The 21561-nt window shown below is 45.4% G+C and overlaps 1 protein-coding gene across 3 annotated transcripts in view; it reads left to right on the top strand.

Moving 5' to 3' along the window:
• PLCD3 (phospholipase C delta 3) overlaps positions 1 to 8173 on the top strand; it is a 452490-nt gene extending 444317 nt beyond the window's left edge. For all 3 annotated transcript variants that reach the window (XM_069237951.1, XM_069237953.1, XM_069237952.1), the window contains 2 exons: positions 4567 to 4716; positions 5150 to 8173. In XM_069237951.1, coding sequence (XP_069094052.1) covers positions 4567 to 4716; positions 5150 to 5238 — 239 coding nt within the window. In that variant the 3' untranslated portion in view covers positions 5239 to 8173. The remainder of the gene's footprint in view (positions 1 to 4566; positions 4717 to 5149) is intronic.
• Positions 8174 to 21561: the final 13388 nt, after the last annotated feature.

Raw genomic sequence — 21561 nt, 5'->3', positions numbered from 1 at the left:
AAGAGGTATTTAGCAAATCAGACAGCCGAGTTGTCTGGTAGGCTGCAACCTAAAAATGAAAGTTTTTTAAACATCACTTGTGCATTGGCACACTGGTGGTGGGCACTCCATCTGTGAATAAAACACAAGTCACTGCTCACACTCTTTTTTCTGTTCAGTAAATATTCACAGTACTAGCTGTGTTGGTCACTTCAGTACTCTTCTGCAGTGCACTTAGGGATTATGCTCTTTGAGCAGGTTCATCTGGGAGAAAAGCTTCCTCGGTCATGCAAGACCATCTGAAATTCAGGCAGGCATTGAAAGTATTGCTACACTAATGACAATGCCTTTTTGATCATACTTTAAAGTGCTTAGAAGCCATAAGCATATTTCATGACAAATACTTGTAAATAGTGTAAAAATGAAATGATAAAGTCCAGTTTTCAAAATCACTGTGAATGTATGAAGAGTTCCTATTGCAACAGCAGCATGGGGACAGGTCTTGGCACTCACACCGGTCAAATATTCTTTTTTTTAAGTAGAGCAGCAATCATTTTCAACTACTAGCTGTAGCCAATGCCCTGATTTTGATAACAAATTGTGGTCACTGAGAGCTTCTTCTCAGGTCTTGCTCATGGCCAGGGCCCCACCATAGGCTCATCCTTGGGCACAGGCTCAGGAGCCTGAGACACGAGACCCATTAGATTTGCTTCATTCAATATGGTCTGCAGACGCCAAAAACAGTGTGGACTTTAAGCTTTGTATTCCAGAAGAGGCAATGGAAGTATTCTAGAAAATGATCCTTTGTGGCTGGAGCAGTCCCACCCAGCAGGAGGCTTCTCAGGGACACAGAGACGGTGGACATTCATATACCTCACATAGTTCCCCAGCTTATCCTCTCTAGAATCAGAGCACTTTCCACCTTGGCAGCTTCAGGGACCACTGGTCTCTTTTTGGCTTCTAGGATACTGGTGCCGAGCTAACTATTATAGAGTCTTCAGGACAGACAAAGCTTTAGAAGCATGCACCTGAAGCAAATGCTCAAGAGCGGCTTGGCCATCACGTTCTTAGCTAATGCTCGACCTAGGGCGTCTCCCTACCTTTTAATTCTTAGTTCCTAGCTTCTTTCAAGAAGAGTGCTGATGCTGTGGTCATATTTACAAAGGCATATTCTTGTTTGCAGGTGTGTACCTTATCTTTCCCATCAGATTTTAAATTTAATTTCCATGCTTATAATTGTGTATGTTATGCGGGTCAGTCAGCCAGCAAAGTCGCTTGGAGTGCCCTTCTTCCAGCTCTTGTTATTTACAGACTGTGCCTTGTGCACTTTGTTCAGCATGGGAGCAGCATCATCACCTTGAACAATGACAAGCAATGTTACATTAAAGTCGAGGCAGCAAAGCAAAAGACTGTTTGTCGTCCTGTTTGGCCACCAAGTTTGTGAGGGGCACTTAAACCTCCAGTGCATCATCTACAAGCTGCCGAAGAGCAGTCCCGGTACTACCTCCTAGTCTGAAACCCAACTGAAAATTATAGAGAAAGTTGTTATCCAAAAATGTGTTGAGCAGGTCCTTCACACCAGCTCCCCACTTGCTGTTTCTGGTCATTGTTTTGGTTACTTTGTTACATTGTTCTGCTCTTTATTTTTGCATGCTCACTTTACAGGTGTTTTACCTTGCCTTCTCCATTGTATCTTTCCCGTCTCTTGATTGCCCCCGGCGCCCGCTCATTTCCTGCCATTTTTCCCCACCATTTAGTCCCTCCTGCTCCCCACCTCACCCCCACCCACTGCCTCCCAGCCACCCTCCCTCCTCCCAGGACCTACATAAGGGAGGCTGCAGCATCGCTGCACAGTGGACAGGTGCAGTGGGCGTGCCACAGACAAGCCCGTCTGCAACCATCTGTGCCAGGACCCCATACTCCGCAAAAAAAACAACTGCTGCCACACTTCTCCACGATCAACTGTAGAAACTTTCCCCTGCAGGCAATGTCTCTTCTCCAGCAACACCGTAGCATCTGCTTGCACACCTACCCCCACAACACAGACAGCACCTTCCACAACTGCTTCTCAACCCATAATCACTCTTTAAGCACACTACAGAGATCTGGGACACCATCACCTCCCTCACACCGACACTAGTCTTCCTCAACAAAACCTGGCTCAACCCTGCAGCTGCTACCAGTATCGCCTCAGCAACACCAGATGGCTAAAAGATAGCAAACAGAACCGCATCAACAAACCTGGAGGCGCTGATCTTCAGGAGCAACACCTCTCCACGGAATGACTTCTGGTGGCCTTCCGGACTAGGACCAGCACCCACTCTGACAGACCACACATGCAACCTTGGCATCATCCTGGACAGCAAGCTCACCATGAAAAACCAGATCAACGCAGTCTCCTCTGCCTGCTTCCTCACTCGTCACATGGTCCGAAAATCATCAAATGGCTCCCCATCAACACCAGACAAACTGTCACTCAAGCCTATAGTCACCAGTAGGCTGGACTATGGCAACGCACTCGATGTAGGAATCGCCACGCACCTCCTGAAGAGGCTACAGACCATACAGAATTCAGCAGCCAGACTCGTCCTCGACCTCCCCAAATGGGCTCTCACCACCCCCCACCTCAAGAAGCTCCACTGGCTCCCCATTCAGAAAATATGTTAAATCAAGATACTGACCCACACATACAAGCCCCTTCACAATCAAGGATTAGCATACATCAGCCACCGCCTGAACTTCCACCAACCTTCCAGACACCTGCGCTCCGCTTCCGTCTCACTCACACAGACCCCCTCCGTCTCCACCAAAACAACAGTGGAGGACACTGCCTCTCCTACCTCGCTGCCAAATCCTGGAACGACCTCCCCCTTCACCTACAGACCTCATCCTCTCTTCTGGAATTCAGGAAAGGACTCAAGACCTGGCTGTTCAACTGAACAACTTAGCAGCTTTGTTCTCAGTGCCTGGTTACCCTGTTGTTAGCCGCTCTCTATAAATCCTGATTGATTGATTGAGACAGTTGAGGAGAAACACAACTTTCAATCACCTTCAATCGGACATATAGACCCAATACAGGGCAAAAAAAGCCTACCATTGCAAAATGGCAGACAGCTTGAGTCTGCTTCAGGGAACATTCATATGTATCTCCCTGTGGCTGAAGATGATCAGTATTTGAAAAATTATACTATTTTCTCCTGGAAACTATGAACATTTAGTCGATATTTATTATGATTTGCTCCTAGGAATGTTTACAAAGGTTTCATTTTCTTTGTTGTTTAGACTGCAAAGCATTTAGATGAAAAATTGCACTAAAAAGGATGATAATACACTGAAATGTATACCTAGCGAAACAAAATCACAACTAACGTATTCCTTTAAAACAGAATGGTCGTTCACAAGTTTGCTGCGAAACACGGGCACATACCTCCAGATCATTCCACATTACTTCTGAAAAGTACTAACATAGTATCCTCACTGATCTCTAAACATGAAAGCACAGAATTATCTTGACAGGTGAAGGATTGTGATGCCTCTGAAATGGGCAAAGAAACCAACAACATTGCTAAACCAGGGTAGTGGTAGAGAAGCATTATGCAAAGGACATTGACATCAGTAGCTATAGATCTTTTAGTTAGACTGAGGCTCGCTTGACATTGATGCTGAACTATTCCTAGCAACACATTGGGCTGGATGAACATACCAAAGCACAGAGCACAACGCATAAAACATTTTCTACACGTAAATGAGACCCTCCACGTCAGTAGGCAGTATCCCAGCTTGGAAAGGTTGCATAGATCCTGCTTATGTAACCAACTTTGCTGCTCCGATTGTTAATTTGCTCAGGCCGATCTAAGCGTGTGGCACCAGGGAGTATATTTGCCTCAAGTTGCCTAGATTCTGCTTATGGCACCATCTGGTTTACTGGGTACACTGCAATTACCCTTGTTTTGTGCAACCACACTCATGGCTCCGATGCTTCAGGAAGTATTCAATTGCTGGCGCAGGCAGGCAGAAATCCTTTTCCCTCCAAGCCAGACCTATGCTTTTTGAGTTTACTCCAGTGATATGCTGAAGTGCTATCATTCTCTTGTACCTGCAGTGCCAAGCCTTGTTTTTTCTGCCTCAATTGCTAGTGTTGCCTCTGTCATTTTCACAACAATGCATTTCATGGTCATCAGAGTCCAAGCTTATAACTTGGTTACTCTACATCTCATCTTTCTTTGCTGTATCTTTTTGTGTTTCAGGTCCCTCTGTGCTCTATCAACAGCTTCTCAGATACCAATATTTGAGTTTTAATGGTCCATGTCCATGTAAAGACACACTGGACCATCCATGTGCTCAAACCGTCTTCTTGCACATTTCAACCTTTCTGGAGTGTGTCCTGGGTGTGAAAGATTTCAACATTGATTCTTATATTGTTTTATGAGGCTCCTCGCCTCTTTGTAATATTTCTATGTGCTCCTGTTCTCTCTGTGCAGTCACTCTATATAACCTGCCTGTTTTACCACTCTCAATGATCTCTCTCACTGGTTTCCAGTGATTGGGCTTGGGTCTTCACCACAATTGTCTTTACCCCCTCTGCAGGTTTTAATCCCACCTGGGACGAGACACTGAGTCTGCAAGTCCGGATCCCAGAGCTGGCCTTAGTTAGATTTTTGGTGGAAGATTATGACACGACATCAAGCAATGACTTTATTGGGCAGTTCACGCTACCCTTCACAAGCCTACGCCAAGGTGAGAAAGCCATGCCACGTAAGCACTACCATTTATGCAAATACTAAAATTCTGACTTCTAGATAGGGATGGGCATAAGCTAGGTATTTGGATCTTTTAAACACACAGTGGTCTTCTTAGAGTTCCAGTGGGGTCCATGAAAATTTGAAAAAAACACTAGCAGCCCTGTTCATGAAGTAGTTAAAGTGCTTGGTATTTAGCACAGAAGTGTGGCTGCAAAGTGCTCTTCACTTCAGAAAGGCATGCTGGGACAAGCAAACATGGTGTGCAGGGTGTTTGTTGATTTGCCCTATATGTAGAAAGATGGGTGATATGTATGAGGACACATAAGAACATTGCTGAAATGTAGCTTGTGGCACAGAATGATAGACCATACTTTTTACCACGTGTATGGCCACACTCTCAGTCCAGCTCACTGTGTTGTATGTTGCAGGTTATCGGCACATCCACCTCCTCTCCAAGGACGGAGCCTCGTTGTCGCCGGCCACTCTATTTGTGCATATTTCCATAGAAGGCTGGTGAGATCATTGATAACCCCCTGGAAGGACAGCGAGTGGAACTTTGTGAATCCACAAGGACATATCACTTCCTGTGGTCCATTATAGAGACACCTTACGAGCTGAAGAGCACACACCAACGTACAACCAACCAGACATCACCCACCGAAAATCAATGAGCCACTGACATGCATAAAACTATGTCTATTTGTTTCCTTCAATCGTGTGTATAGGAAAGGTGCTCCTCTGCCCCCGCAGACACTGAGGCCCCCTATTTCAGTGTGAGCCAGCACCAAAAAGATGCCTTTGATGTTTGTAGTTGGTGTGCTTCAGGACCCTTTGTGGATTGGAAAGTGCTGAAGGAAGGCAACCACACACCCCTTCCAATCATTTGCAACCTTTCCTGTTGACAGAAATTCAATCCAGAAAGGTTTTTGCATTCACAAACTTTTACTCCCAACACCAAGCTTTTTAAAGACTGTTTTTATGTTTAATTTATCCAAAACGTATGTGCCTACAGAGGCATGGATACAATAACAAACTTTCCTTTAAGAATGATGCTCTGAGAAAGCAAAGCATGTTCTGGTCAAAGTTCTATACCTCATACCACTGAATCCTAGGTCCAACCAAGCAACAAACATGGAAGGAATTGTTACTTCATGCAATGCAAAGCCACAGAGAACTAACACATATATAGATGAAGGCCATTTGCATCAGCAGTGTACCGGTGGATGAGAAAACCCTATTCTAATAGTATTAGGAAAGTCAGGGAATCAGTAGGATGCCAATCTGAAGAGCATCCAGCAATTTCAGGGGAGAGAATGAGTGGTGGGCATTGTGGCAAGGCACATTATCAAGTAAGGGAACACTAGAACACTGCCACTAGCAAAGGCGCCAGACTGCCCATCTGAGAAAGAAATGTGGTATTATTACAGAGTAGTGTGGTGGAAAAGTGACTTCACCTAGTGCAGCTGGAATCATTGCCTCAGTCCTAGAGCATTGAAGCTGTGATGAGTAAAGGTAACACGTAAAGGATCCAGCTCTTCTACACAGACATGTGATATTAAAGCTACAGATGGGGGTGGAGGCAGGGCGGGTTAAGAACTTTGAGGGGGTTGACATAAGTAAAATGGAGAAAAGAGAGGCCGAGCGAGCTAAGAATTTGAGAGAGCCACGAAGACTGGTGACAGCTTGAAGATCATCGAAGAGAAAGTACAAACTGCAGGGATGAAGGCGCGGGAGAACATAGACAGCCCCAGAGATCAGGAAAAGAAGGAAGTCAGGGGGGCGGAAGTAGTTTTTGTGTCTCCACAACTGACGACAGAGTGTGAAATCAGTGTCTTCCCAATGCTGGGGATAGTCCAAGATCAGAAGAAGGTGAGAGACCACCTGCAGGTGCGGAGGAGAGGAACAACTCCAACTGGGAACATGTTTGACAAGGGGCACCGGATGTTACGGCAGAGCTGGGGCCCGGCAGAAAGGCTCCCCGGTCACGGAGTGTGAAACTCCGCTGCTCCCTGAATCCACTGTGATCCACCAGGTTCCGAAACCCGACAAAAGCACCAAACCTAAGACCACAGCACTGTGCTAGACTTGAGCTCAGGACCAGGGAATCGCAAATCAGGGAACACCAGCCCCCTCATCCCTCCCTTGACTAAATGCAAGGGGTTGGTGGCAGCCACCGGACAAACAGACTACAGTATTAGTTGCTGGTGAACACTGCAGCACTACACACAACACAATAACAGAAGCCTACATAGAACTGCACACTTAGATATGGGTATATTTTAATATGACTAGTAAAAACTTGCACATGCAGCACACTTGCAGGCTTAAGGTCAAATATTCACACAAAACCATGCGTGCGCATTCAATGTTACACTTCTGCTAATCACACACCAACACTGCACAGATGACTGTAAGCTGACAGACACACTTCTGAATGCATGGATGGATGTTACAGTATTACGCTAATCAGTCACCCAGACACCAGCCTAGACACTAAGAATATACTTTTCAGTCTGACTGCTTGGTAACGCATGTTCAACAGCACATGCTCACATACACACAAGGTCAAAAGGGTTGACGTGTGGTCTTGCACCATCCCTGCTAATCAGGTCATTGCAGCACGCAATAAATTGAAAAGAAGCACTCGGAGTTTGCTTTAAAAAAAAAAAAAAGGGAGAATACAAATCAATGTACAAAGAGTATTTTAAAATAATTGTTAATTATGTTTGTGCTAGGAATCCTTACTGTGGAACTATAAAAAATGTGTGATTCGCAAGACCTAATGAACCTTCGTCCCTTACAAGAAATATTCCCCTCCAAGGTTGAAAAGTGTTAATGTGTTCCATCTCTTAGTTATCAAAAGGTCCTGCATCTGAAAATAAAACAAACCCTCCATGCCTCCACCATGTTTAGGGAACCAGAGTTTGGTTTCTGAACAGACGTATGGTGCCTGTCTTCTAAGACAGGTCACTGCTAAAATAGTTCAGAGGCCATGAGTTGCCAGCCTGATGAGGGCTACCTTACCATGTAGATGCGTTCTATGTTGTACCCATCTATGTAGACATGGTCAGTGTGACAGTGGTCATTGCACCATCAGTCACCAGCAGGGTTTGTAATGCGAGCTATGCAACTATGATCAATGCGGTGATGGACATTACACAGCCAATCACCTGGAGGATTCGGACTGCCGGACTACACAGATCTTCTATACTGTCCATATACAGCTAGTCACCAGGAGGATGTGGCCTATCTAGCTACGTTGAAATAGTTAGTACTGTGATGGAGCCAGTACACCAATCGCTAACAAAAGGCAGGTCCAATAATCCGTTTATGTGCACTTAGATTCTTGTGAACAGAACCAGTACCAATCGTGTGTCTGTAGTCTCGTGATACAAATGTTAACATATTTATAATATATTGAGATGTCTAATATTAGAGTGATTTATAATGTACCCTGTGTCACTTCATTCTTTGTGCCTCTACCACCAATGACTGGTTCATGAATATAGCACTGGAGAACAAAGCGTGCCAGCAAGCAACAAGCAAGGCTTTGTTTCCACTGCATGACCACCAGAATGGGTTAGAGATGGCCAGGTGACTGTAACAGCAAACACTGAAGAGCAGAAGCCACCTCTCAACTGGCGTAGCCACCTCTGAAGAACTAATGCCAAAAAACTAGCTTAAGTGGAAACCTGTATAAACTGTACATCCCTGGTTGTGTGGGTACCCACAGGCGTCCTTAAAGGATGAGACCTTAAACACATTGGGCCAATTTGCCAAGTTTTATTTTCCCCTGCAACTAGCTGGGACTTACTCCAGTATTTATGGGAGTGAGACATATCTCAGGGGGAAAAAAACTTTGTGAATTGGGCCTCGTAAAATTACATTTTATACACTGAGCCGTACCACTGGACAAGAGGTTTCAAATAGACCTCTTGACAGTGGATTTTGAAATCACTCACTGCATTTGCAAGTCCAGCACGACTTTGTAAATGGGCCATTGACGGGGCTGCATTCCTCACTACAAAGAGTGGATATGTGCTGAGTACCACGTGACCACTGATAGCTACTCAACCGAAAAATAATTGCTAAAAAACGTAAGCACCTTATAATGGATCCTCTGTGGTCACACGCTTTGAAAAGATGACTTAATAAGGAGAAGGGGATACAGATGAGCATTTTTTAAACAGCACGAAGACAGATTATTCAATGCTGGAGTTTGCACTTAAATAAGTATGCAAACATTAATGTTTGTAGACCGCAGAAATAGATCACGCGGCTGCTTCGGCGAAGGGGACGCTTCCAAAGAGCGCTGCTGTGACAGACTGTAAAATGAGCTCTGGGGACACCAGGGAACTAGTAACTTGGCAGGTGGCATTAGAATAGATGCACAAAATTACCTTGGATTGCTCAGTTCAAAAAGCTTCTTTTACAGTTTAACAGGAGTCACCTAAATTTGGGTTGCTTTAATGAAATACTGGATCCAATCCTGATGGCCCTTTTTTCTCTGCAGAAACACTTGGAAAGACAAGCAGTAAAAGATTCTCTAATTAATACGGAAATCACAAACAACATTTCGAAAAAGCAAGCTTGGGTTCCAAGAACCACCTTCTGAAAAACAGTAAACAGCTTGTTGGTGACTGGGCACGGATTCAGATTCTGCAAGCAAAAGTAATATTCCCCAGCGAAGGCTACTATTTAAAAAAAAAAAACACACACACCGTTGTCTTTATTATGCCTCCTTATTCTAAGCCCATGGCTATAGCCCATTACTCTGCCACCTAGTGGTTGGGCTAGAAAGGTTGTCTTAAAGCCGTATGCAGCAAGTACCACGCATCTATATGGAAACAGCAAGCAGCCAGGCCAGGGACCCTTCTCCGCGCCTTTTCAAACTCTCTGCCTATCACTGTAATCGTCTGACTCTAGTTGCACATACACACACACTCTGGGCTGTGGCAACAGATCTCAGGTTCCAAAGATATTACAAGCGTAAGCACCTGACAGCAAAGCTGCACAAGTTGTACAAACTCAGTCAGCAATCCTCAAGCTCGCAGAGACCTTAAAGGCTAAGGTTTCAGCATTGCTCCCTAGGTTACAGCGATTGTACATGCCAGACAAGCAGCTATGTCACACAGACCAGACATTGGACGCTCCATCCAGCCTCCGGGTTACACATCTCTCACAGAATCATGTCAAACATAAGCCCTCTTCTTTTTGTTACAGGCTGCTTCTTAAAAAGTTCAAAATACGCTTGGCAAAGCGAATTCTCAGGTATGTATGTATGTATGTGGCATTTGTAAATTGCAGCAGGCTTGGGACCCTACTGAAGGATACCGAGACCCTGTTCCAGATCCTATGTACACTGATGGAAAAGGCCCATTGCCTTGTTTTCTTCTGTTTTGCACATCTTCGTCTTTACTGCACAAAGGGGTGGTGAGCTTGTCAACCAGGTAGGCAGGGCTGACAGCTGAGATGTCTTAGCAGGTGTGATTATTATTTTGAAGTTGGTGTGAGCAACAGGAACCAGTGCAGTTCCATCAGAGTGTGGGTGGTGCGGTCTTATTCAATTCTTACAGGTTCTAGTTGGTGACTAGCAAGCTAGCACTCAAGTTATTGTGATATTGCAGGATTTGTTTTTTTTGCAGTTTCATATACTGCAAGCACGGTCCAAGGGCACTGGAGCGTTTTGCATGACCACTAGTTACATTACAAAAGGTCAGATTATTAATCATTTTTGAAGCACAGGGTGATTAAGTGATTTGCCCAGATTCATGGTTTGTTGAGCCAACGCTGGGACTCGAACCTGGTCCCCCAGTTCCAAGGTCAGCAGCTCTGGCCATAAGGCCACATCCCCTCCTATGGCCTATGATTTATTTAAAAAAAAAAAACTACCCTTCAATCTAACCAAAATCTTATAGGCCCAAGCATATTACGTCTGAAGTACCTATCTTGTTAGAGAGACCTTGCAGCAGTAGGCATTTCAGAGCAAAGCTTTCCTTTGAATAGCAGGCTTTGCCCTAATAACTGCAGAGTGGTTACCATTTTAGAGAATATACTTTGCTTCACATTACAAAGACATCACCGACTCAGGGCTACGCCCTCAATTTTCAAACACGTCAAACGCTCAGGCATCTGACAAGAGGGATGACCTTTTGGGTTACACAGAAGTTTATACTCAGGCTTCTGTTAGTTCCAAGTTCAGGGTTTTAGTTTACTAGTTAACAAGAAACATCTAACCTGTAATATGTTGATCAACAAACACCAAAGGTAAAAAATAAATACAAGAATAAAATGACGAACTAAAACCAGTGATATCAAAGCCCCAAAACAAATGACACTCATAGAAGTAGTGGGGCTCATTAAAATAAAAGAACCTTGTTAAGTCAACATCACAAATAAAATCAATACTATGTTACCACTACTCTGTAATAAACTGTAATGCAGAATATAGTCGTAGGTCATTATAAGCAAACTTTACAATACAGATTCTGCTCCTTAGCACAGCTGCCGTCAGGTTACAACAGCTCTAAAAAACATGCATCATGTTACAACAACTCTCAAACTCAGTCATAAAAGGACAAACCTACACCTCAGAGTACAGATATCTCATGGGCTACTATCTTAGCTAGAGAATTATCTATTAAGTAACAGATTTATTAGGGAGCGGCATCTGCCATCAGAGTTCTCTCTTAAGTTATACATATCTTAGAGGATCAGTGGTGTGCTGCTGGGATTGCAGACTGCCAACTGCATTATGGTATTTGACCTTCATCTTTTTGAATGACTCAGCAATTATACGATGAAGTTGAATGCTTCCCCTTTACTAAAGACAACGATCTATTGGACATACTTGAAACAGAAAACTTTTTTTGAAGCTGGACCACAAATCAGCATATTACCAAGTGGTCCTGTTCTTAGGTCGAGTGTGCAAGTGCTTTGACCTGTTGTAAGTAGTGTGGGCTTTTAACCACACCCACTTCATGCCTATCACTTTTACTCACTTGCGGGCTTGCCTTTCAAAAATCCTTGTTATCATTGGTAAATGCTTTCTGTTTGTCCCTCCTTGGGGCGGTTCTGTTACCGCCTTACAGACTGACCCTGTTACATGGATAATTGCACGATCGCCAATACGTTTGAATGCAAGTAAACTTCTTTTTCTTTTTGTCTCTCTCCTTCTCGCTCATGCACATGGCGCTTTGAATCGGCTCACTTATGTCAACTGTTTTACTTTTCACTTTCAATTTAAGTGGCAAGAAAAGTCTAGTTAAGAATTTACAACGCTAATGGCTCCAACTTGAGCAAACGCGAGACTCCTTGCATTGCATATGCTTGTTCTATATAGGGCCTTGCTGATCAAGTTGACATCAGTAGTTGCTGTTTTCCACAAGTTCCAATTCAAATGTTTAAGGGTATCAGTGGCGTTTTAACATTTCAGGACGACATTTGATTTTTGGAAATGACCATGCAGAACACAAAATAAGATTAGATGAAACTCTGGCGGGAGTGAGGGATTGGGGGGGTTGAAAAAGAATTAAACACTAGAAGTAAGCTATGTTACCTAGGCCTGGGTTGCACTTGAGAAAACATCTACACCAAGAGACTGAAGTGAAGTCTCATCCTTTGAGTTATTGGAGTTATGTTCCAGGCTTGTGCCCCATGATGCAGCAATGTCAGAATCTTTGACAAAGCTGTAAAAAAAAAAAAAAAGGCATCACATGCTTTTGATAGCATTCATAAAGGGCTCATGGATGCACCTTTATTGCAACCTTGTAATCCCGGTGTGTCTGTGTGGGTAACCACGGATGTCAGCAATACATACTCGGAAATAAAATAAAAAGGGCAAACAGCTTTACAAGGTTTCCAGTACAGTACAATGAGAGGATGCGATTTTACTGTAGGACGAAGAGGTTTGATCTATGGTTGCTAGAATAAATGTACGAGAGTTCAGTTGCGTTGCTGAAAGGAGAATAGCTTTAAGGGAGGGTCAGGTGTTGACCACCGATATGCAGTGTGTGAGGCCACGCTCGACTGAAGAAAGGCGATTGGCAGGTGAGATGCAGTCAGGTCCCAGTGTGGCCTCTCGGTTGTTCACTGAAGTGGGAATTTTGCTCCAAGGAGGGACAGGCTGGATCCACCTGGCGTTTTTAGAGTAAACCATATTGATCTAACACACTGGACATTTAGGTGAGACAATGAATAGGAAACGATAAACGGAAACCTATTGGAGGCTGAGGATTACGTGTTTTGTTAAGCATCTAACTTTCTAGGGAAAAATATCCTAGAGTTCTGGTTTCAGACAACGGACTCTAATTTACTTTAAAAAAAAATATATATACAGGTGCAATAGTACTGGTCATTAGGTGAAGTTTATATCATCTACATGGAAATGGTTTTGGAGAACATACCACAATGATAGTATGAGAATGTGCGAGATTAACTACGGTCAATGGACTGATAGTTCAAATAGTGGTCAGAGGAATCTAGGGAGTGGACTTATACACTCCCTACTTTACTACGTGATTGTGAAGGTTTGAAGAGTTGCAGGGTCTTGTGTGTTGCACTTCATTGGATGTCAAGGAAAGAGCCTTAGAATTAAGTGGAGAGTTCAAGAATAGGCTGGTGGGATGTTGAGGAGCAAAGAGCATTGGTACCCACCCCTCCCCCTTACAGCTCCGATGACCTGACGCACCTGGAGATCGGGGCCTTGGTGAATGGCTCAGGGGACCCATAAATAAGCACTGTGTGCTCAGGGCTCAGACAGGACTGTGGTGTCTTGTGATGGCAGCCCGCTCGGATGAGGGGACACAAAGGATCAAGTGAGTGCGGCCGGTGACCTGAAGAGTGAGGGTGGCCAGCTGCAAACCGGTGCCAGTCCCCGTTGCCCCACTGAGGCTCTCAAGTGCCATGTACACCAGAGAAAGTGCTTGGTTGCCTGGCAGGGAAAAGGGACCACTGCTCCCAAACATGCAACAAATGTGACAGGGCCTTACAGAGTTGTGCCCCCGAGGGAAGAGGAGGGATCCTAGAGAGTAGCACTGCAATCACTGGGCACAGCAGATGATACACCTGACAGAGAGGGCTCTACCCAGAGCGGAAGGAGGGGGGGGGGGGGGCACTATCATAGGGACACTACAATCCACTAAACACAGGCCTAATCAACTAGGGTTAAATTACTTTGCAAGGCATGACTGGCTTGGGCTCCATTCCAGTCATATATAAGCTGCAAAATCCCTACCTCCCACATTTCAATGTTGGAGGCGTCCAACCTCAGATCCAACATCAAAGACATTGATACAGCTTGGGGAGAGAGAGAGAGCGAGAGATATCCCACACCCCACCATGGGGTTATGTAAATAGCCACATCATTCTGTCTGGGGGGACGTTACATCCAGGACATTGATACAGGTTGGGTAAGAGATCAGACACCTATCCGCATGTGATTCTGTCCAAGGGATGGGCACCTGGGGGCTATTAAAGGGCAGCATCTGTCACCTGCGAAGTCTGTAGAAAATGAACTGTCTCTCAAAACATTGTCAGCACACTGGAGGGTCAAGCGGTACAGTTTGGGAAAATCCTTGGGGCCATCTCAGACCTGAAAAAATCATTAGAGGCCAGGATTGGCAGAGCTGCAATCGATGTGGGGTTCTTGAGCACGGACCACAGAAAACTAGCCTCTCCAGTCACGGATGTTGAGTGAGCAGTCAGGACGGTAAACCCCAATGTACGAAACTACAAGTAAAAGAACTGGAGAGTGCAGTAGCACACCACAATGCTCGGCGGAGAATGCGGAAGACTGTTCATGCTGGAACAAAATCCAGATAACAGAGCTACCGGAAAGAATCGAGGGTTAATGGACAGAATTATTCATGGAACAGTGGCTCATTCAGCACACTTATGAGTGGACTCCTTCATCCCTCTTGAATGGAGAAAGCACGCACTGGGTACCAGAGCGCCCTCCAGCACCCAGACACGTAGTGGCCAGATTGTTCTACTTTAAGAACTCTATCCTGCAGGTCGCATAGGCACAGTGCCCTTAGACGGTGGAAGGGAGTAAAGAACTTCTCTTCGCTGATTTTACATAGTCAGTTCAAAAGCAGAGGTACTGCTTCCTTGAAAGCCAAATTGAGACAACGTAACCAACAGTAAGCACTTCTCTACTCTGTCAAACTCAGGCAGGTCAAAGGTACAACCACACATTGCTTTACGATTCCAGAGGACGTATGGCCGTGGCTTAAGTGCATCAGCTTGTCCAGAGAGAGAAACACGGCTGAATGACCTCAGAGTCACTATACCAGAAACGAGCAGCACGACGAAGAACTAAAGCCTTGCAGGTTCAATGGAACAAGCAGTATCAGAAAGGACTAAAGTGGTGGGGGTGTTGGAGATATTTAGGTAGACAAGGGAGGTGATTGCTAGTCCAGTCCGTAGGTTTCCTGGAATGAGCCATACTCGTCTGAGAATATTGGGGTGGTTCTTCTCCCCCGGGCCCTACTTTGACCCCGACCCCCCCTCCCACCCACGACAGCAGAAAACATTGTGTGAAATGTGTCCATGGGACATGCTGCATGTCCAACATCATATGATTTGACTAATGTGAACTAATGGCTGCCTAGATTGCTGGTGTGGCAAGGACAATGAAAACCACATCAGGTATAAGTTGAGGCACAGGGCGAAGGATACTACACCCATTAACATGAGACTACTATTTCTGCTGACACAGATTTAGGGGGAGGACTCAGGTCTATTGTAGAGTGATTACCTGTAGGTTTTTCTTTTATTAGACATTCAGAGGTGGGGGACACACCTTCCGTAATTGGGTAGGAAGCAGTTTAAAGCTTATGAAGTGGAAAAGTGGGGTGGAGAGTAGGTGAAGCTTATTATTGGTTAATGTGTTTTTGAGCAAATGCACATACTAGAGAGATTGCAGGAGTAGGGACATCTTCTATCTGAGGGGACATTTGGTAGCACCCGGGTGGGGGGAGGACCCAACTCCATGATTACGGTGGGAGAACTTGAAAATGAACACCTTAAAATCCTCACCTGGAATGTAAACAGACTAGAAGAAAATTAAGCAGGTGGTGATAGCTCAATATGTTCCGCGGACATCATGAGACTGAAAATGTCACTTACCCAGTGTACATCTGTTCGTGGCATTAGTCGCTGCAGATTCACATGTTGTGCATAGCCCGCCATCTGGTGTTGGGTCGGAGTTTTACAAGTTGTTTTTCTTCGAAGAAGTCTTTCGAGTCACGAGACCGAGGGACTCCTCCTCTTTTGCTTCCATTGCGCATGGGCGTCGACTCCATCTTCGATTGTTTTCCCCGCAGAGGGTGAGGTAGGAGTTGTGTGTGTTAGTAATAGTGCCCATGCAATGGAGTGAATAAGTATGTACCAATTAAGGTTTAAATAATATATTTACAAATGTACAAAGTTGAAGATAACTTCCAAACGGCTACAGGCTCCCGGGGAGGCGGGTGGGCACATGTGAATCTGCAGCGACTAATGCCACGAACAGATGTACACTGGGTAAGTGACATTTTCAGTTCGATGGCATGTGTAGCTGCAGATACACATGTTGTGCATAGACTAGTAAGCAGTTATCTCCCCAAAAGCGGTGGCTCAGCCTATAGGAGTGGAAGTAGTCTGAAATAAAGTTCTTAGTACGGCTTGACCTACTGTGGCTTGTTGTGCGGATAGCACGTCTACACAGTAGTGCTTAGTAAATGTGTGAGGCGTAGACCATGTGGCTGCCTTACATATCTCGTGCATTGGAATATTCCCTAGGAAGGCCATGCTAGCGCCTTTCTTTCGGGTTGAGTGTGCCCTTGGTGTAATGGGCAGCTCCCTTTTTGCTTTAAGGTAGCAGATTTGGATGCACTTAACTATCCATCTGGCTATACCCTGTTTTGATATTGGGTTTCCAGTATGAGGTTTTTGGAATGCAATAAACAGTTGTTTTGTGTAAGGAAATGCCTCCTTGGCATGGTTGCCCCCTGACTTTTTGCCTTTGCTGATGCTATGTTTACAATTGAAAGTGTGCTGAGGCCTGCTAACCAGGCCCCAGCACCAGTGTTCTTTCCCTAACCTGTACTTTTGTATCCACAATTGGCAGACCCTGGCATCCAGATAAGTCTCTTGTAACTGGTACTTCTAGTACCAAGGGCCCTGATGCCAAGGAAGGTCTCTAAGGGCTGCAGCATGTCTTATGCCACCCTGGAGACCTCTCACTCAGCACAGACACTCTGCTTGCCAGCTTGTGTGTGCTAGTGAGGACAAAACAAGTAAGTCGACATGGCACTCCCCTCAGGGTGCCATGCCAGCCTCTCACTGCCTATGCAGTATAGGTAAGACACCCCTCTAGCAGGCCTTACAGCCCTAAGGCAGGGTGCACTATACCATAGGTGAGGGTACCAGTGCATGAGCATGGTACCCCTACAGTGTCTAAACAAAACCTTAGACATTGTAAGTGCAGGGTAGCCATAAGAGTATATGGTCTGGGAGTCTGTCAAACACGAACTCCACAGCACCATAATGGCTACACTGAAAACTGGGAAGTTTGGTATCAAACTTCTCAGCACAATAAATGCACACTGATGCCAGTGTACATTTTATTGCAAAATACACCCCAGAGGGCACCTTAGAGGTGCCCCCTGAAACTTAACCGACTGTCTGTGTAGGCTGACTAGTTCCAGCAGCCTGCCACACTAGAGACATGTTGCTGGCCCCATGGGGAGAGTGCCTTTGTCACTCTGAGGCCAGTAACAAAGCCTGCACTGGGTGGAGATGCTAACACCTCCCCCAGGCAGGAGCTGTAACACCTGGCGGTGAGCCTCAAAGGCTCACCCCTTTGTCACAGCCCAGCAGGGCACTCCAGCTTAGTGGAGTTGCCCACCCCCTCCGGCCACGGCCCCCACTTTTGGCGGCAAGGCTGGAGGGAACAAAGAAAGCAACAAGGAGGAGTCACTGGCCAGTCAGGACAGCCCCTAAGGTGTCCTGAGCTGAGGTGACTCTGACTTCTAGAAATCCTCCATCTTGCAGATGGAGGATTCCCCCAATAGGGTTAGGATTGTGACCCCCTCCCCTTGGGAGGAGGCACAAAGAGGGTGTACCCACCCTCAGGGCTAGTAGCCATTGGCTACTAACCCCCCAGACCTAAACACGCCCTTAAATTTAGTATTTAAGGGCTACCCTGAACCCTAGAAAATGAGATTCCTGCAAACTACAAGAAGAAGGACTGCCTAGCTGAAAACCCCTGCAGAGGAAGACCAGAAGACGACAACTGCCTTGGCAACAGAAACTCACCGGCCTGTCTCCTGCCTTCCAAAGAACTCTGCTCCAGCGACGCCTTCCAAGGGACCAGCGACCTCTGAATCCTCTGAGGACTGCCCTGCTTCAAAAAAAGACAAGAAACTCCCGAGGACAGCGGACCTGCTCCAAAAAGACTGCAACTTTGTTTCGAGGAGCAGCTTTAAAGACCCTGCAATCTCCCCGCAAGAAGCGTGAGACTTGCAACACTGCACCCGGCGACCCCGACTCGGCTGGTGGAGAACCAACACCTCAGGGAGGACCCCCGGACTACTCTCCGACTGTGAGTACCAAAACCTGTCCCCCCTGAGCCCCCACAGCGCCGCCTGCAGAGGGAATCCCGAGGCTTCCCCTGACCGCGACTCTCTGAAACCTAAGTCCCGACGCCTGGAAAGGACCCTGCACCCGCAGCCCCCAGGACCTGAAGGACCGGACTTTCACTGGAGAAGTGACCCCCAGGAGTCCCTCTCCCTTGCCCAAGTGGAGGTTTCCCCGAGGAAGCCCCCCCTTGCCTGCCTGCAGCGCTGAAGAGATCCGTTGATCTCTCATAGACTAACATTGCGAACTCGACGCTTGTTTCTACACTGCACCCGGCCGCCCCCGCGCTGCTGAGGGTGAAATTTCTGTGTGGGCTTGTGTCCCCCCCCGGTGCCCTACAAAACCCCCCTGGTCTGCCCTCCGAAGACGCGGGTACTTACCTGCAAGCAGACCGGAACCGGGGCACCCCCTTCTCTCCATTCTAGCCTATGCGTTTTGGGCACCACTTTGAACTCTGCACCTGACCGGCCCTGAGCTGCTGGTGTGGTGACTTTGGGGTTGCTCTGAACCCCCAACGGTGGGCTACCTTGGACCAAGAACTGAACCCTGTAAGTGTCTTACTTACCTGGTAAAACTAACAAAAACCTACCTCCCCCAGGAACTGTGAAAATTGCACTAAGTGTCCACTTTTAAAGTAGCTATTTGTCAATAACTTGAAAAGTATACATGCAATTGAAATGATTCAAAGTTCCTAATGTACTTACCTGCAATACCTTTCAAACAAGATATTACATGTTAAATTTGAACCTGTGGTTCTTAAAATAAACTAAGAAAAGATATTTTTCTATACAAAACCTATTGGCTGGATTTGTCTCTGAGTGTGTGTACCTCATTTATTGTCTATGTGTATGTACAACAAATGCTTAACACTACTCCTTGGATAAGCCTACTGCTCGACCACACTACCACAAAATAGAGCATTAGTATTATCTATTTTTACCACTATTTTACCTCTAAGGGGAACCCTTGGACTCTGTGCATGCTATTCCTTACTTTGAAATAGCACATACAGAGCCAACTTCCTACAGTTTTGTTTTTCTGATTTCTTTTGTTCTGTCAATGTAGTACATTAGTGCTCTTCTGATGTCTAATGTATGTAGTGCCCTTTCAGCTACCGAGTCTGGCTGTGGGAAGAACACTGGTAGTTCTACCGTTTGATTTAAGTGGAACGGTGAAATAACTTTTGGTAGAAATTTAGGATTGGTTCTTAGGACTACCTTATTTTTGTGTATTTGGATAAAAGGTTCTTGTATTGTAAACGCCTGAATTTCACTTACTCTCCTTAGAGATGTGATGGCGATGAGAAATGCAACTTTCCAGGTTAGGAATTGTATTTCGCAAGAATGCATGGGTTCAAAAGGTGGACCCATGAGTCTTGTTAAGACGATGTTGAGGTTCCATGAAGGAACGGGTGGTGTCCTTGGTGGTATAATTCTTTTGAGGCCTTCCATAAACGCTTTAATGACAGGTATCCTAAATAGTGAAGTTGAATGGGTAATCTGCAGGTATGCAGATATTGCTGTGAGGTGTATTTTAATGGAAGAGAAGGCCAGGTTAGATTTTTGTAAGTGTAGTAAGTAACCCACTACATCCTTTGGAGATGCGTGTAATGGTTGAATTTGATTATTATGGCAGTAGCAAACAAACCTTTTCCATTTGCTTGCATAGCAGTGTCTAGTGGATGGTCTTCTAGCTTGCTTTATGACTTCCATACATTCTTGGGTGAGGTTTAAGTGTCCGAATTCTAGGATTTCAGGAGCCAGATTGCTAGATTCAGCGATGCTGGGTTTGGATGCCTGATCTGTTGTTTGTGTTGGGTTAACAGATCTGGCCTGTTGGGTAACTTGACGTGGGGTACTACTGATAGGTCTAGCAGTGTTGTGTACCAAGGTTGCCTTGCCCATGTTGGTGCTATCAGTATGAGTTTGAGTTTGTTTTGACTCAATTTGTTTACTAGATATGGAAGGAGAGGGAGAGGGGGAAAAGCGTACGCAAATATCCCTGACCAGTTCATCCATAGGGCATTGCCTTGAGACTGCCTGTGTGGGTATCTGGATGCGAAGTTTTGGCATTTTGCGTTCTCCTTTGTTGCAAATAAGTCTATTTGAGGTGTTCCCCAAATTTTGAAGTAAGTGTTTAGAATTTGGGGGTGAATTTCCCATTCGTGGACCTGTTGGTGATCTCAAGAGAGATTGTCTGCAAGTTGATTCTGGATCCCTGGAATAAACTGTGCTATTAGGTGAATGTGGTTGTGAATTGCCCATTGCCATATTTTTTGTGCCAGGAGGCACAGCTGTGTCGAGTGTGTCCCCCCCTGTTTGTTTAGATAATACATTGTTGTCATGTTGTCTGTTTTGACAAGAATGTACTTGTGGGTTATGATGGGTTGGAATGCTTTTAACGCTAGGAAAACTGCTAGCAGTTCGAGGTGATTTATATGCAGCTTTGTTTGATGTACGTCCCATTGTCCTTGGATGCTGTGTTGATTGAGGTGTGCTCCCCACCCTGTCATAGAAGCATCTGTTGTTATCACGTATTGTGGCACTGGGTCTTGGAAAGGCCGCCCTTTGTTTAAATTTATACTGTTCCACCATAGAAGCGAGATGTATGTTTGGCGGTCTAACAACACCAGATCTAGAAGGTGACCCTGTGCTTGTGACCATTGTGATGCTAGGCACTGTTGTAAGGGCCTCATGTGCAGTCTTGCGTTCGGGATAATGGCTATGCATGAGGACATCATGCCTAGGAGTTGTAATACCATCTTTGCCTGTATTTTTTGTGTTGGATACATGGTTTGTTTAACTTTTAGGAAATTTTGAACCCTTTGTGGACTTGGAGTGGCTATTCCCCTTGTTGTGTTTATTGTTGCTCCTAGGTATTGCTGTACTTTGCACGGCAGAATGTGTGATTTTGCATAGTTGACGGAGAAACCGAGTTTGTAGAGGGTTTGTATGACCCGATCTGTGTGGTGTGAACACTTTGTCAGTGAGTTGGTCTTGATTAGCCAATCGTCTAGATACGGGAATACGTGTATTTGCTGCCTTCTGATGTGTGCAGCTACTACTGCTAGGCATTTTGTAAAGACTCTTGGTGCGGTTGTTATACCGAACGGCAATACTTTGAATTGGTAATGTATTCCTTTGAATACGAACCTTAGGTATTTCCTGTGTGAGGGATGTACCGGTATGTGGAAATACGCGTCTTTGAGATCTAAGGT

The sequence above is a fragment of the Pleurodeles waltl genome, chromosome 6, assembly GCF_031143425.1.
Source record: "Pleurodeles waltl isolate 20211129_DDA chromosome 6, aPleWal1.hap1.20221129, whole genome shotgun sequence".
Taxonomy (NCBI): Eukaryota; Metazoa; Chordata; class Amphibia; order Caudata; family Salamandridae; genus Pleurodeles; species Pleurodeles waltl.
This window is presented reverse-complemented; position numbering and strand designations above follow the sequence as displayed.